This window comes from Anastrepha obliqua, chromosome 2 (genome assembly GCF_027943255.1).
Source record: "Anastrepha obliqua isolate idAnaObli1 chromosome 2, idAnaObli1_1.0, whole genome shotgun sequence".
In the NCBI taxonomy this organism is placed as follows: domain Eukaryota; kingdom Metazoa; phylum Arthropoda; class Insecta; order Diptera; family Tephritidae; genus Anastrepha; species Anastrepha obliqua.
The window spans coordinates 45,716,843-45,734,808 of NC_072893.1; the positions used below are offsets into that span (position 1 = coordinate 45,716,843).

A 17,966-nucleotide genomic window follows, 5' to 3' on the forward strand; every position below is an offset into this window, starting at 1 on the left:
AACGATTTTTTATGGCCGGAATTGGATGGTATTGATCTGGACAACGTTTATTTTCAACAAGACGGCGCTACGTGCCACACAAGCAACGAAACCATTGATCTTTCACGCTAAAAGTTTCCGGACCGTGTTATCTCTCGAAGAGGTGATCACAATTGGCCACCGAGATCTTGTGATTTAACACCTTGTGACTTTTTTCTTTGGGGCCACGTGAAAGAGAAGGCTCGCGCCAACGGCCCAGGGTCAATGCAAGACCTCAAAGATGGAATTCGTGAGGCTATCGAGGACATAGGGCAGCCACTTTGCAATTCGGTTATGGGAAAATTTCATGAAAAGGATATTGTCCTGTAAGCGTGGTCGTGGTGGTCACTTGCCCTATGTTATTTTCCACTATTACCTTCCTCTTTATAATGAAATAAACATCCGATCATTTATATTAAAAAATAGCATTTTGCTTTGAATATCAAAATAACACATCTTATTGGAAAGCCCTTTAGTTTTGTATTGGTTTGAACCAATTTTCGAAGCACTTCGTCCAGTCGCGGTGCCAGTGCTTTGTTCCATTCGGTGGGTACGGTCGTGGGATGCTGCGAAACGTGTCGAAAAAAAATTTTAACAACTCATTTAATACCGGCTGAAATTTTTTTTGTATATTGTTGACATTTAATAGATTAAAAAAAAGAGGCTGTCTGTAAAGTCGGTTTACTGACGATAGTTTAACGTGACAACGTCATAAGAAAATATTGATGGAATGGTTGCAATTTTCAAAACAAAATTTTAATTTTATTTGTTTGATAGATATTTTGTATGGATATAGAGGAGGAGGTAAATGGAATTGCAATGGAATAGGTCAAGTTACATTTACACAAACGTGAAAAATGACGAAACATTTATCAAATTCACGAAAGATATCTTCAATTTCGATTGTGCATCAGGCGTTAATAAGTCAACAACACTAAGAGGCACCATCATCGATTTGCCTTTTTCAAGACACTTTACACTCGAAACACTCCCTTTCATTCCTACTTTTTCTATCATCGTCCTATTCTCAACAGAGAAATGGTTCATTACCATGCACACAGGAAGAAGGCATATGCAAATACAAGTATGTGAATTTATATACCTACATATGCGCATATACAATACATACATATATATGCTCACTCAAGTAGGACAGAGTGTCGAACGGTTGCCGAACGCGGGGGCCGATTGTGCTCTTTGTCGTTCGTTCCGCGCTCTCGCTTGCAGTTCATTCAAGGTAACGACAAATGAGCAAGGTAACACTAATGAGCAAGGTAATGACATATTTTTTCGTGCGTGCATAATTTTGGACACATATGAAAATATAATATTGATGGTCAGCTGTGTTTATAGCGGTGGGAAGACCGTCAGCCGAAGCATTGAAAAATCCGAGCGCCGCCTCGATGTATGAACGCAATGATACATTCTTGCTTTAATTTAACGGTATAAAAACGCAGTCCAAAATCGACCCCTGGCTCCCAGACTATAAGTCCTATATTAACTAAACTATAAATAAAAAGAAATCTTTGAAGTATATGCACTTTTATGTGACTTCCACAGGTGTAAAGTTGTTGGAGATAATAAAGGAGAAATCAATCATGCCATTGATACTGTAGGAGCCCTTCCGGTTGAAGTAGAGGAATATTTCTTTAGTGTGGGAAATACTTTTTATGTGCGTCCCATCCACACACAAAATGATGCCAGAAAATCTACATACATATATAATATTTTTGATAGAATTCCATCTTGCTTTGTCGTTTTTAATTGGCATTCATGTGGAGATTTACCCACTGAGTACACAATCGTGTTTATAGTGACACCAACACGTCTTTTAGTACATAACAAAATGTAGACTGCCTCATTGGCACGTCGAAATCTTTGCCAACTCCATGCTGATAGCTTCTCTCCGAAGGAAACCGTAAAACAGAGGATAGTCGGAGAACTGGGGTTATGGACGACGACCTGGTTGAGTTTGCGCTGTTTTCAATAAAACTCAAAATGTAGGTAAATGCAGCTTTATTTAAGCGGTAATTTTTGATCAACCTGTTTTAAACTGTATTTAAGTAAACTGTTAACAAAAAGGCGAGCACTTACATTGGTTCGTCCATATCGAGAGAGTTGCTTGCATCTCTCAATATTTTTCGCTCAATTCTGAGACTCCGTTTGCTTCTCTCACTTTCCTCCTCTATTAACACAGCCGCACATGTCAACGAATAAAAAATTTCAAATTTAATTTGAAAATTCAGCTAACTTGAAAACAAACTTAAAGATTATTTGCTAATTTGTGTTGTTTACATTGAAGTGGGCTTTTGTCGAAATATCAAAATTTGACATTTCAGTTTGGCAGAACTTTTTTCGTGTTCACATGGGACCCACGATTACAATTTTTTTTCGTATTCGTAGTAGAAATTCGTATTCGAAGGTTTTCTACGACGGATTCTATGATAGGGCTGGTAAACTTCGTTAAGAAACTAACTTTCTGCGATGTCTGTTTCATCATACGGGATGTGGTCGAATGCGGATGTTTGTACTTGGAGCAAGCGGCTCGCTATTGGTTCCATAACTTAATTTTAAGGATTTTCTGAGAGATGGCATTACCAATATAAAATCGCAACAGGTCATACATTAACTAACGTCATTGTGAAGCGTTATTATTGCGCTTTATTTTTCAGTATGTGTCATTTCGTTAAAGTGTAAACAATATTTTTTTTTGTAGCCATCAACATGTCAACTTTTGTGCCAACAAAACGCAATTTGCGGGAAGCATTACTTTTCTGTTTCAATTGGAAGAAAAAAGCAGCTGAAAGTCATCGATTGCTGTGTGAAGTTTATGGTGAACATGCTCCATCGCAACAAACGTGTGAGTACTGGTTTCAACGTTTTAAGAGTGGAGATTTTGACTTGGAAGACAAGGAATGTCCAGGACAGCCAAAAAAGTTTGAAGATGAAGAATTAGAGACATTACTCTATGAAGATTGCTGTCAAACTCAAGAAGAACTAGCAAAATCATTGGGAGTCACTCAAGCAGCCATTTTAAAACATTTAAAAGCAGCCGGATTCATTCAGAAGCTTGGAAATTGGGTTCCCCATGAACTGAAGCCGAGAGACGTTGAAAAGCGAAAATGCATGGCCGAATTGCTGCTTGAACGCCACAAACTGAAGTCGTTTTTGCATCGGGTTGTGACTGGGGATAAAAAATAGATTCATTATGACAACCCTAAGCGCAAAATATCATACGTGAAGACCGGCCAACCAGCGAAATCGACGCCGAAGAAGAATATTCATTGCGCCAAGGTAATGCTCTGTATTTGGTGGAATCAGAAAGGTGTGCTCTATTATGAGCTGTTGAAATCGGCCCAGACGATCACAGGGGGCCCCTATCGAACACAATTGATTCGTTTGAAGAGAGCAATCGCCGAAAAACGGCCGGAATATGCGACCAGGCACGAGGCCATAATTTTACAACATGATAACGCTCGGCCACATGTTGCTCAACCGGCCAAAACATATTTGGAAAACAGTGGATGGGAAATTTTACCTCACCCACCTTATAGCCCAGACATTGCCGCGTCCGACTACCATTTGTTCCGGTCGATGCAGAACGCACTCACTGGAATACGATTCACTTCAGTTGAGGGTATCAAAAATTGGATCGATTCCTTCTTGGCAGCCAAGCCGGCACAATTCTTTTGGGACGGTGTCCACAAATTACCAGAAAGATGGGAAAAAGTAGTGGCTAACGATGGACAATACGAGTACTTTGAATAAAATATATTGTACTAAATTTTTATAACAAAGCTTCAAATTCATTCAGAAAATCCTTAAAATTAATTTATAGTACCAATATAAAAAACGTGATATGACTGGTATGACTGTATTTACCAGTGCGTTCCCCATTGAAGCATGTGGAGCTGCGCAGGGTTGGTAGCTCAGTCGTAAAACCAAAATATCCAAGTAACGGAACTCCGTCTAATGTTCCGACTAGGAACGACACAAATTGTAATGCTAAACTCATTTTATTTTTTCATTCAATTTATTGTCAAAGAAATAACAAAAAGTTTGGATGGTGCTCGCTCACCATATACCTATTAATTTTAGTCGCATCGATGTATTCTTGTCTTGTTAAACCACGACGATAATTGCGAAAAATAATCGCAGGAATATGGCTCACACATTTAAAACATTCTGAGTGTTGTTATGATAAAATGTGTCAAAATTTCTGATGGAAACGTCAGAAGGCGTCGCACAGCACCAGAAATGCCCAAGGGTAGAAATATAAGTAGCAACCCTCGTACAATCACACATGCGAGCTTATTTCCTTTTTCACGTTTAGTTCCCAAATTCGTAATTAAAAAACCGTATTAGCGATACAAAATTCCACTCATGCTATTCTAGGATTAAGAAATAATCTTCGACTGTAACTGCCACTTCTGGTGTGCAACTCGGTGGAGGAGGCATTGAGAACGATGTGTGGATTGTGGAACGTCGATCGGAGCTCCGAACATACTTGATACTTGGAACTTCTTTCGAAAAAAAGTATGTGGTTAGCTTTCCTACAAGGGGGAAATAGATTGAGACTCTTTCTTTAGCAGTTCGGTAAAAATTTTCCGCACAGAGGGCTTCAAAACTGAAAATGGCCCTGGAGCTGGATGACATTTGGAGAGCTATTTCAGTTGCTTTACTGTTCCAGGTATATGACAGCAGACTTTCGATTCTAAGCTTTTGCAATACTTAAAGTAGCTGACTGGATAATTGACGAAAAGTAGGCAAGAACATAAGATCAGGGTCTCTAGTGACAAACAAGCTGCTCTAAAGGCCTCAGAAATAGCTCGTACTTCTTCAAAAACAGTCCAGAAATGTAAGTTGAAGCTTCCATCTATTCATTAGATGATGGATTGAGCTTGAACTTAAGTGGGCGAGGAGAACTTGTTGGCGAATTTGCGTAATGCGGTTCTTTGGAGTATCCAATTGGAGCCGGAGAAATTTTTAGGGCCGAACATAGTGGAAATAGTTCGATACATCAAGGTTTTTATTGATAAAACTTACGAGGCCAATACGTGGCTTAACACGGCCACCTGCAAAACAACCCAGTGATTCCTGACAGGAAACAACAAATCAAATTCATTCATAAGTTCCAGCTCATACTTCTAAGAGCAAAGTACTTTCATTCATAAAACTAGCCGCCCATATGCCAATTTTTCTCAATAATGACAAAATTCTACATCTAACATTGAAGAAATCATTGATGACCTTTTGAAAATAGTCAATATTGGAATATTTCTTATGCAAATATTTGCCAATATTTGGTGAATCGTGAATTTTTCTCAGGTCGAACGGCCGCGGCTCCGTATACATATATGTTTGCATCCATATATGTATATACATACATATGTAAATGCTCGACAGCCGCAGCCGCTGTGAGTCAAGTGCGCGCAGGAGCATACAGTAAGATGCAGAATGCAGCAACAAGTAGATCATAAAAAAGTTCTGTCCTAGACATTTCGATACTAAGGAAAATTCGAGGCAATTATTTTTTGTTCTCTGATAGCAGGTAAATATAAATTTCAAGGGCCGATGTTGAATGTGAACCACACCTAAACGTCAACGACACCGTTCGACTTCTTTCTTTGGAGTTATTTGAAAGAAAATGTGTATGTCGATAAGCCATCAACAATTCAAGAGCTGAAGGATGAGATAATTCGGCATAGAACCTCAATTATGCCTCAGCGTCATCGAAAATTTTGAACATCGGATGAAGGTGTGCCGTCGAGGCCGCGGCAGCCATTTGGCCGATATTTTGTCCCATACGTAATTGAGCCAAACCAATATTATCATAATAAAGATAAATGACAATAATTTCCTAAAAAAATTCTATTTTATTCAAAATCAACACCGGCCCTTAAAACTTAACCACCCTTTAGATAAGGAACTATTTGCATTTGGTGGTCTTTGGAGGTGTGCCGCCGAGGTCGCGGCGGCCATTTGGCCGATATTTTGCTCCATACATAATTCAGTTATACCAATATTATCAAATAAAGAGAAATGACAATAATTTCTTAAAAAATGGTATTTTATTCAAAATCAACACCGGCCCTTGAAACTTAACCACCCTTTATTAAATTAATAATTTCATTCCCATATGAGGTCAACAAAGTTTTAAAGTACGGTTTATTTTTTGGATGATTCTATTGAATTTGTTTTTTAATGATATTTTTATATATTATATAATTGAATGAGTAACGAAATGTGAAATAATTCAAAAAGAGAGATTTTTAAATGAAATGAAACGTAAATATGTAGAAAAAGTGCATGGTTATATTAAAAGGCTAGCCTACAGCGTCAAGATTCTTTCTAATCACAAATGAATTCTACTTGACTGCTGCTAAATTTACATAATTCAGTCTCTTGCTATTAACTTTTCGTGAAAAATATGTCTGTGGCAAGGCGCATTCATCTAAGGTGGTGGCACTAGGCCAACAACAATATTTTGTACGTTTGATTGTCAACGAAAAGTAGAAAACAAGGAATGAATTTGCCTTCTTTCATTCTGAGCTGACAGCCACATAGACTCGGCGAAAAACAAAAAACAAATCAGCTGATTTACCGATACCAGCTTTAATAGATTCGTCTTGGTCTGTGGTGATTAGTCTTCGTGGGGTGACTAGATGAGTTTTCTAAAAATTAACGTTCTCTGTTGACTGCGTTTAAGAAAATTTCAAAACTTTTCGGGAATATGTAATTTATGCCGTAGCCATAACAACAAAGTAGATTCACAGTTTGTTTGAGCTACGTCTTTTTCGAAAGACACCTATAGTCAATATAATACTAACAGTCAATAGTACGAGATGGGCTAGGGCGCCTAAACCCATGCCGATATATAATATAATATAATCACTAGTATCGAAAATATCTGCATCGAATGCGCCGTATATCAGTTCTTGACAGAATTGCAGATCAAATAAGACTGCGGTTATAACCCCCAAAATAAATAAAATCCATAGTATTACGACAATCTGAAAGCAAGAGAAAAGAATATGTTAACAATAAATATTGTACATATATACACCTATACATATATAATACGAGACCTTCAGCTCGTTCCATTTAATACTTACCAGAATGCGTACATGGAAACGTGTTTTTGGATAGTTGGAATTGTAAAACCACGTGCTGAAACCGAAGATCAGGCAGAGTACCATTGTTGTAGAAAGCGAACACTGATACATGAACAATTTCATATCATCCGGAAAGGCTATGACCATCGAGAACAGAAGTATAGCAGGCAAGCAGAGAATCTGTCATTTTTAATAACACACAACCTGTTATAGTTTATTGCTATAACTACCCACTGGATAATAGTATACAAACCGCAGTCACAATCTGGAGAACGGAGGCAATTTCTTTCACGGAAAGGCATTTCATATTTAATGCTCTTTTAAATATTTATTGTGTGTGTACGTACGTATGTGTTCTGATCAATGGAACTGTCTTGGGTATAACTCAATTTTTTGTCAATTATCATAAACCTACTTCGTCTTCTTTGTCTGTTTTCAACAACCGAAGAACAGTGAATTCCAGAAATTAGTGTAAAGTAATTTTAAGATTTATTTTAAACAAATTAGCTATACATACATATGTAACTGAAATATATTCGCTATGTTAATAGATTGTCTATATATATAAAAAGAAGTTACATTTCCTTGGTAATCTTATAACTCAAGAACCGCCGAACCGATTGACACAAACATTTTAGAGTTCTTTTCTATCTTTGAGGAGGTGGTTTGTGTGAAGTTTGATTGAAATCGGTGCAGCCGTTCCTGAGTTATGACATTTTATGTGAGTAATGGTTTCCTCTCATACGAAATGCCTGTATGGGAAAAACAACAACAAATACACAGCCGCTTATGAGCGTTTCTGTTGTACTGTTGTGGTTGTAAGTGTTGTGTGTTGTATTGTGTTAATATTAATTTTGGACGAAAATATAATAAAAACTGGAGCATTCAAGGAACTGGAAAAACATTTTTAACTTTATTTATTTTAGCATAATTTATTTAGCGTAAAAAATTGAAATGGAAATTAAAGAATCAAAGTTTAATTACAAGTTTTTATCGGCTCTTTCACCTTACCTGTATATATGTAGGTGACCACCACAATCAAATTTAAAAAAAGTACAGAAAAGGCTATTGTGACATTTTTAGAAAGTATGTTGAGTGAAAAAAATCAACTAATTCAACTGTTTAAACATTTTACGAGTTCTATAAAGAAAACTTATTTAATATGAAAAATTTCTTGCGATATAAAAAAAACATTTTATGTATGGTGGTGCGAAGCCCACTGGGAAATGCTAGTTTTTCATATAAAATAAAACAAATATCGAAATGTGACACAGAAAGCTCAGAAGAATCATAGAATTGAAATGCTCTTATTACTTGGTAACAATACTTTTTTTAATATTTGAACATGAAGTGCGTGTGGAAATCGTTAAGGGATTATCTTGTGTTGGACTAAAAAATCGAAAATTTTTTATGGCATATTCGAAAAGTACATTTATCTTAAAAATATAAACTCAAAAAATCATAAAGATCGGAGCACTACGACGAACGTTACAGACCGTGGAAGCGCGCAAATTATCCATAAATGAAGTGCACGCAAAGCTTTAGGCGCGATTATCTCGAAGTCGTGTTTTTTTGAAAATTACCTTCGCGGTGATCATTATTTATCAAAAACTATTTGACCGCTTTGCATACATTTTTTTTTTTTAATTATTCGAAGTTACAACCTCGTGAATCTGAACGGTTCACTTTTTATACAATAAATAGTTGCATAGTTCGCTGGAATTAATTTTTTTCTAATTTTTCAACCTCTCAAACATCGTTTCTTTGGTGCAAAGCGGTTTTCATATCGAGAAAAATTTTTTTTGGGTAAATAAGCCGTTAAGATTCACTAAAAAACATTTTTCTACAATAATCATTTAATTTTTTTGATTTCAGTTGAGCTGCTCATGTGCTACCGTGATCACCGCAAGCCTCTTCTAAAAAAAAGCGTTTCGTGGGAGGGGCGATATAAACAATAAATAATAACATTTTTTTAAATAAAAACACCAATTCTGTATGTATTCTTCGAGAGTTACCCTTCAGTAAGATATATGCCTCATTTGAATAAAAGTTCTAAAACATTAAAAAAAAATATGACGATCGTCCATTTTTTCGAGCTCACAAGGTATATAACCCCTTTAGTCCAGTCAAAAGAGACAAAAAAAATAGCCAACTAAGTAATTTTAGGAGTATGCGAGTTTATGGTTTTATTATGATGGGGAACTTAAATTTGAGTTTTCGGGGTCGGGGGTTGTGTCCCGCGGGGGTTGTCTACAAATTTTTTCCGCTATCTAAATTAGTAATCGACTATATCATGTCTATGTTATCTTAATCGATTTTCAGGTGTAGGAAAATTTCGAAACATGAAAATTTCAAAATGCGATATCTCTGCGAAAAAAATGATATTTGAGCAAACAAAACGCCATTTGAAAAAAAAGCTTGTATTTAAAGATGCCATCCTTTAATTTTGGTGAAAGAAAACATCTGCAAGGCTACATAACCTCAAATATGGGCAAAAATGGTGTTTTTTGCACTTTTAGGTTAGGATATCTCGAAAACCAGATAGAGCAATTCTGAGGCCAGATTTGGATTCAGCGCATCATAAACCTTCGGAAATATATAGTCTGGTTTCTGGGTCTGAATGTTGGTTAAATTTTGTCGGCCTGTGTAATCATGTACGCGCTTCGCTAATGTATTGGTTGCTCCGCTTAGCAGCTCAAAATCATACGACTAAATAAAGATAGCGGAAAAAACTTATAGACAAAAATGTTCACAAAAGAATAAATATAAAAAAGCTCTGATGTATATTTTCCATAAAATCAATAAAAAAAAAGTTATTTCGCTTTAAAACAATTCATCCCTTAATTTTTCGCGTAATTTCGTTTATAACTTTTTTATTATTAATTTTACAATAAAAAGTTTTGAATGAAAGTTGTAGATAATATTATTATCTACAAAAAAGTATTTTTACAAAATTTTCGTAACTTTCGAAATTCACGAGATAATCGCAAAAACCAGTTTCACCCTTATTTCCAAGATGGCGGCCGCGGGACACAACCCCCGACCCCGAAAACTCAAACTTAAGTTCACAGTGATGGGCTTTACATAATAAAACCATAAACTCGCATACTCCTAAAATTATTAAGTTAAATCTTCTTTTGACTGGACTACTTAAGAAACTTGGGTATCGTGTTTTCGTTTATTTGTGGCTATACTAAGTCTATTTCATTTAAGTAAATTATATCATTCACCAAACCTACGTAAACAGATAATTTAAATTTTTTATTTACCATATATTTCTTTTAATTTGAAGCTCCCAAATTCTAATAAAACTTTTTGTGTAATTAAAAAAAACAGAAACTTAAAAAAGCCACCCTGAGAAAATTTTAGTGCTATTGAAAATTTTTTGATTCTTATAAGATTTGATGTTTTGCAAGTGCAAATCTAATTTTTTGCTCCGTTTGAGGTTACGCAAGAATATTAGATCTTCCCTTTTATTAATTTTAGAAAACCTTCGAATTTCCTAAATAAACGAATTAAAGCTATTTATAGTAGAAATAACCACAAAAATAGCAGATAATACTGCAGAAGCCATAACGACCTTTTTGAAAAAGGAGTACCTTATCTTGCTTCATAACCTCAAATACAGTAGGTTCTCTTTTTATGCGGTAGATACGTTCCGCAAGAAACAGCATAAAAAAAAACAGCATAAAAAAAGCTACCAGTTCTATAGTAAAACTATAGATACGTTTCAAAAGTGCTAAAACCGCATAAATCTGAAATAATGTAATAAAATCGCATAAAAAAGGGCACTACTCCCATATTATAACTATAGATACGTTCCATAGACCGCATGAATCTGAAATAATTAAATAAAATCGCATAAACAAAATATTGTATTTTTGAAAATTATATCTTTATTTAAGAAACGTCAGAATCGAAAAATAAATTTAAGTCAGAAATAAAATCAGACAATACCCCCATGTTGTGCATTCGTTTAGGATTTGGCGTAAAATCACTTTCGTCACTTGAGGAAATGTACACGTCTGATCTAGATAGTTATGCAGGCGGTTCCATACTTGTAGGTTAGCATTTCTGATGTAATCTGTGATGAGTTTTTGCTTAGCTGGCTTAGAATCTTGTTTATATGTATAATTCCCGATAGGTCGACATGCATTTTGTAATTATAAAAAAAAAAACCGCACTATTTCAAAACCGCATAAAAAAAAGCCGCATAAAAACAGAACCTACTGTACAGCAAAAAAGTATTTCGTGGCTCTTTTTGAAAGAGATTCTCTTTTTTGATATTTTTTTCTTTGAATGAGCATTTAATGCTTTTTCATATCCAAAACCATGATTCAATCAGTATTGCCAACGCCAATAAATCTGAGTCGCTATTGCCAATATCAAAAGTCGCTAGAAAGTCGCTAACTCCATCAGGGGCGGATCCTAAATTTCATCCTGAGAGGTGCACAGGAGGCCAGCTGCGGACTTAAAATTTTTAGATGAATAATAATTAAACCAGTAATACCAACTCTACTGAAATTTGAGATCAATGGAAGTTAGTTTCAATCTCCTGAAATGCTGGTTTTTTTTATTATGATTCGATAGATCTACTAAATTTTTTAACGCTTTGTTAATTTGTGTCTGAAAAACATTTGTGTCTTTAAAATATCATTGATTCAAGAAATGTTGAAAAAGTTATTTACGAAGTTGATCCAGTACTGGATTCAAATGGAAATTTGAAAATTTATAAAATTAATAATATTAACTATCACGCTTTTATAATAAAACCAGACAAATCATGCAACAATTTACTATATTATTATTAATTAAAGTCTTGAAGTGGATTTATAAAATATATTTAAGCATAGTAAAGAAAAAGTGGCATAAAAAAGCTACGCTTTAAGGGGGAACACCACTGTGACAGCCAAAGAAATAAGTGATTTTTGGGGGAAAATGAAGGAATTTGTGGATTGGATTTTTTTTATTTTATTCAGTGTCCATTAAAGACTGTCATCCTAAATTTTTATGGAAAAATATTAATTTATAAAAAAAATTATAAACAATCTCGTGGAGCATTTTCTCCTCCATGGTCCCATCGATTACTCAAAAACGGATTATTTGGAATTAAAAATTGAAATTGCTTGTTAATTTGTATAAATGTAGTTATCGTTGAACGTACGGAATTTTGAAAATTTTCATTTGAAAAAAATGGCGACGGATTGAAAGGTAAAGGGCATTCACGGGTAATCAAGTTGACAGAAAAGTATCTATTGCCTAAAACGGTTTTGATTTGCTCTCAAAAAGTCGCCAGATAAGTCGCTAAATCATTTTTGTCGTCAAAACTTTTTTTTTATAATTGAATCCAGTGTTGCCAATTTAGCGACTTTGTCGCTAGAATTGACGACTTTTGCTTGAGTCTTGGCGATAATAATTATTAAAGGTTTGCTCACTTCAAACATTAGAATTTTGACACTCCCTTACAAAAGGTCGCATTTAAGAAGGGCGAAGAAAGTGGAAAAATTAAATACCTTTTTGGTAAAAATGTTAGTAAAAATGCTTTGTTTTTACTTAAATTATAAATGGTACAAACGGAAATTGCCAGGAATGATATTGAAAAAAAGGTTATTAAGTTAAACCCAGATTGATATTTTGTGAATTAGTTTTTAAATTGAAAACTGATCACGAAGTTGAGAAGTTTTGCCAATATGACACTATTATATTACGTAAGTATTATGGCCCTTATGAAAGCCTTTCAGAGGAAAATCGAAATCATCATAAATTTAGTTGACTAACAACAAGCTGTGAATATATCGAGGCTTCTCGACAGGCAATGGCACACTTCCGAGTGTATTCCTGCCATCAACTCCTCATAATCTCTCTCCATCTGCCATCAGGAGGCTGTGATTAATTACATATTGCTAAATAAGCTCTTGTTGGTAACTTATGTATCTTTAAAGTAACGTAGTAAGTACTTCCCCCACCTGTATTTGAAAGGCATTGGACTCAAATTGTCAAAACGTCCATCTTTCACGTTCATTGCCCTAAAAAGATGCTCCATGATGTCCTGATTTAAGCTGTATATCAGGATGTTCTCCATATCGCTTTGATTATCGACCTATGGAGCACGGGCTTATACACCCTTTGGCATACGAAACGTTTTTCCTACGAATTTTACTTTTCTTCCACTTTTGCTAAAAATTTCTAGAGTTTGCAACCCAGTGTCTTGCTAAAGGAGGCGATTTATCAAGAGTGAATGAGGAAGCTACTTACCGAGTAAACCTTTTATTATTGAATCATGATCCAAAACTAAGTAAAACTGCAGTTGCGAGAGGGAAATTTGCCTGCTTGAAGGTGAAGACGAAGATTAAACTCGGAAAAATATTCTCAATGTAAATAAAGCCGACAAATGTCACGCACAAATAAATTAGGCCACAGACGTGAAACCACAGATGCTGTATCCGCAGTCAAAACCATTGCGCAGAAGGCAATTGGAGGAACTCGATGGCTACACGGTAGCAAGGAGTACTGCCTTATTACGACGCTGGACGTTAAAAACGCCTTCAATACGGCGAATTGGAGCAAAATTCTGATCATGCTTGATGGTTTCGAAGTTCCAATGTACATTCGTAGCATTGTTGCCAGTTACCTTTCTGCGACTAAACGCTACCCTGCGCTATAAAACCGATGCTGGTGTAAAGGAGCACAAAATAACTGGCGGAGTTCCACAAGGCTCAGACCTAGGCCCTTTGTTATGGAACATTATGTTCGATGGGGTTTTGCGCCTCATTCTACCTCTAGGGTCACAAATTGTAGGATTTGCTGACGATATAGCTGTTGTGTTCGTGGCTTAATTACTCCGTGAAGCTGAGGAGACATCTACCACGCACGGTGGGTACACCATCGGATGGCGTCTGCCTTCAGTATTAAAATCAGTCGGTATGAAATGATGAGGTCAAAATGACCCATGGCTCCCGGACTAAAAATGTTGTAAAAAAATTTCAATCGGCATAAAGTAGTTTTACTTTTCAATTTTTTTTACAAGTTCACCTGTTCAGCTGACGTGTTTTCCCCCTCTACCGCGCAGTTGACTATTTTTTTTATTCTACTAAATGCCAACAAGAATTTAACGGTATAAAAACGCAGTCCAAAATCGACCCCTGGCTCCCGGACTAGTAAGAGCACTTTGCGTAGGCAAACCTGCAGGAGCCTGCTTAACACTGTCGTCTCATTGATTTTGTCTTATGCAGCTCCAGCATGGGCGGAAGCTACAAATTAAAGTTCATATTTTAAGTGTATGAAATCAGTATACCGATTGCGTGCCCTCAGAGTGTGCTGCGCGTTTCGCATGCTATCAGGAGACGCTATTATGGTTATTGCAGGACTACCCCCAATCAATTTAATGGCAAAAGAGTGACAATACGCAAGGAAGCAAGAGAACGTAACTTGCGTTCATGGCAGGAAAAATGGAGTTCGTTACTCAACAGGCGCTGGGCGTACCGCTTGATTCCCATAATTTCCAAATGGGTTAATCGTAAACATGGATAATTAGAATACTATCTGACCCAAATACTGACTGGATATGAATGCTTTAAATCCTATTTATATACATAGGTTTAAGCACGAAGGCTTAGCGTACTATTCTTATGGTGCACCAACTGCAGAAGACTCAGAACATGTTGTTTGTCTGTCCGCGATCTGCGTTCGAAAGGGAGGAGTTAAGCATTAGGATGGGGAAGCCAATTACGGCTGTTAACCTAGTGGATATGATGATTGAGTCAGAAGAACATTGGTCCGCTGTATGTAATATGGCAAAAATAGTAGTCTCCAAACTGCGTCGCGCTGAACAACAGCGCATATCTTCATGAAGAGGCAATAGGCCAACCCCCCTTCCGGGAAATAATACTAACGGTTGATCCGCGGGACGGAAACGGGGGGATAGGTTTTTAGTGGGGGAGCTGAAAGGTAAGTGTCACACTTTTTGCCTTTCAATGCTTTGTGCCACCTCTATAAAAAAAAAAAAACCAGACGTGAAACAAATCGATACAATCGGTTGAAACTCATTTCGCCACAAATGTGTGGATTTTTTGACGATCGTTCAATTTGGGTGCAGGACTAGTTTTTAAAGACAAAATATATTTTTGCTTTTAAATTTATTTGTTTTTCACACTTTTTTTATATCAAAAGAAATTTAGAAGTGTGCACCTGAGCGGACAAATGGCAACATTAAGCAAAACATTTATTCAGGAACTTATAAATTTGTTCAAAAGCCAGCCATCATTGTGGAAAAATAGAGCGATAAATATAAGTACAGAAATATGAAACTAAAATTTGGCAAATTTTATTAGAAAATATAAAGTAAGCAAAACGCTAATATAAAAAATTTGAAAAAAATGTACACTCATCTCGCCTTTTAAACCAGTCTTGCAACCATATTGAAGCGCTTTTTTAACACACTTTTATTAGGACGGGTTGTATGTATGTATGTATGTATGTATGTAACGGAATCTTTGAGCTTAATTTTCACTGGCTTCTAAACATCTGATCGACTTGAAATTTTGCACACCTATCAAGGACCGATGACAATGCAATAATTTGATAAAAAAATTTCCATTATCCTTATTGGGATTGCCAGGATTAATATTTTCTTTTTTTTACCTGTGGGCAAAAAGTAAGGTGAATTTGGTTGTAAAATGAAAAATCGTCATTTATTCTTGTAAATCAATTTCATCCCCTTCAAAATAATGCCCTCTCGATGAAATACACTTATGCCAACGAGTTTTCCAATCCCCGAAACATGCCAAATAGTCCATTTCCGGTAGTGGTCTCTTGAGTTTTGGGAATAGCCAGAAGTCACACGGAGCCAAATCAGGCGAATACGGTGGTTGCGGAACGATATGCGTGGAATTTTTGGCGAAATAGTCACGAAGAACGAGTGCAGTGTGAGACATGTGAGATAAATTTTCCATTATCCTTATTAGGATTGTCAGGATTAATATTTTATTTTTTTAACACACTTTTATTAGCTCGAGTTGTATGTATGAATGACTGTAACGGAATCTTTGAGCTTAATTTTCACTGGCTTCTAAAAATCTGATCGACTCGGAACACACAACATAGATGACTAGATGCGAAACTCTTTTTCTCGTGAGAGCGCTGAAAAATGTGCATTTTTTATAACATTTGCCAATATTGCCATACCGGTAGAAACATGAATTGGGTATTTTTTTAAACAAAAATTGGGAATTTTTAGTTTCCACACCACCATTGAGGTTAGTATTTAGTGTGCGGTTGTGTAATATATATTGTGTATATTACTCGTAAACACCTACATATACTAAAAATAAAAAATAGTTAAAAAAAAACTAAAAAACACGCTTTTACTGCTAATCGAACTAAAAAGTAGAAAATAAAATATGCTTGGATGCTTGATATAGTAAATATTACAATACAATCATTCTATTGGCAACTACCTATGTACAGAGGGTTATGAAAGTGAAGCAAAATGCATCCCACGCTTTTAACTCTAATTTGAATTACTCTATTTGTATCTTAATTTTTGTTATAATTCTGTTCTGAGGTAGTTGACTATGACTGATCCTTCGATTTGCTATTACTTCATTATAGGTCCCTTTGTCATTAAAATTTATTTTCTACTTTTTAGTTCGATTAGCAATAAAAGCGTGTTTTTTAGTTTTTTTAAGCTATATTTTTTCTCATTCTCTCCTCACTTCCTTTTACACACAAATACATATTATACTCTTCCCGTCAGTGGCTTGCTTAACATATGTTTGACATTTTTTGGCTTTTACGTACTCAGAACGTTTTGAAATACCAGCGCTATTTGTGTTGTTTACAGTAACTTAAAAGATTGATCTCGGTCCAAAAATGGAATTAAATCGTGAACATTTTCGTGCGATTATTTTTTACAACTTTCGACGTGGATTAACTCCGCAACATTGCATGGATGAACTTAATTCATTTTTTGGCGATGAAGCTCCATCAAGGACCAGTGTTTATCGATGGTATGGTGAATTCAATCGTGGTCGTAGTTCACTCCAAGACGAATTTCGAGAAGGTCGTCCAAAATCAGTTGTTGTTCTGAAAACCATTGATGCTGTGCGCGAACTGACATTGCAAGATCGTCATGTGACCTATCGTGAGATTGAGACAATCTTAGGCATAGTTGGACCAGCATACATTCCATATTGCATAAACATTTGACTGTCAAAAAAATTTGTTCGCGTTGGATCCCGCACAATTTGTCAATCGCTCAAAAAAAGGCTCGTGTCGATTGGTCGAAGGAAATGCTCAAAAAATACGATCGCGGGGCTTCGAAACACGTCTATGGCATCGCACAGTGCGGCCGATTCCCAAAAAGCTGGCCAAAAGTCGAAGAAAAAAGTTTCTAGATAGAGTTTTTTTGTCTTTGGGTTGGCTACAGTAATGCCTTGAGTAGTGAAAACCGTTCATAGCAACGTCCTGTACCCTAAGTATACTCTGTATTTTCAGTCGCAAGTTGTAAGTTGAAAGTTGTACACATTTGAAAGATTTTGTAATGGAGTAAATTGAACAAAACCAAATGGAATCATCTTCGGAAGGTTAGTAAAATACGAGAAATCTTTAGTACATATCAATACCTCGACACAAAATTTTTAGCTGCAGTAATACGTAGATACATTTTTTTCAATTTTTTTATAAAATTTGAGTTTTCAAACTGTATAGTAATACAACGCCGTCATATGCTGCTTTGAAACCTATTAAAGGTTACTCAAAAAAGTAATGGTTACTGAATAAAACAAGATTCAGCTGCTACCACTTGCTACCTTGCGACCCCGAAAACATATAAAT

General features: G+C 35.8%; 1 protein-coding gene across 1 annotated transcript; it reads right to left on the reverse strand.

Annotated features, from left to right (window-relative positions):
- Nucleotides 1–6,204: 6,204 nt before the first annotated feature.
- LOC129238904 (uncharacterized) lies at nt 6,205–7,525 on the reverse strand. Its single transcript, XM_054874132.1, has 3 exons — nt 7,387–7,525; nt 7,134–7,313; nt 6,205–7,031 (listed from the first exon to the last, which is right to left on the reverse strand). Exons 1-3 carry the CDS (start codon nt 7,438–7,440, stop codon nt 6,789–6,791), a joined length of 477 nt encoding a protein of 158 aa, XP_054730107.1. The 5' UTR covers nt 7,441–7,525; the 3' UTR covers nt 6,205–6,788.
- Nucleotides 7,526–17,966: the final 10,441 nt, after the last annotated feature.

Excerpts from the sequence above, each read along its gene's own strand:
- LOC129238904 (XM_054874132.1), bottom strand. The coding sequence starts at position 7,440 with ATGAAATGCCTTTCCGTGAAAGAAATTGCCTCCGTTCTCCAGATTGTG. Across the intron at positions 7,314-7,386 it reads TTCTCCAGATTGTGACTGCG|ATTCTCTGCTTGCCTGCTAT; the intron begins GTTTGTATACTA and ends TAAAAATGACAG. Across the intron at positions 7,032-7,133 it reads GTTTCCATGTACGCATTCTG|ATTGTCGTAATACTATGGAT; the intron begins GTAAGTATTAAA and ends TCTTGCTTTCAG.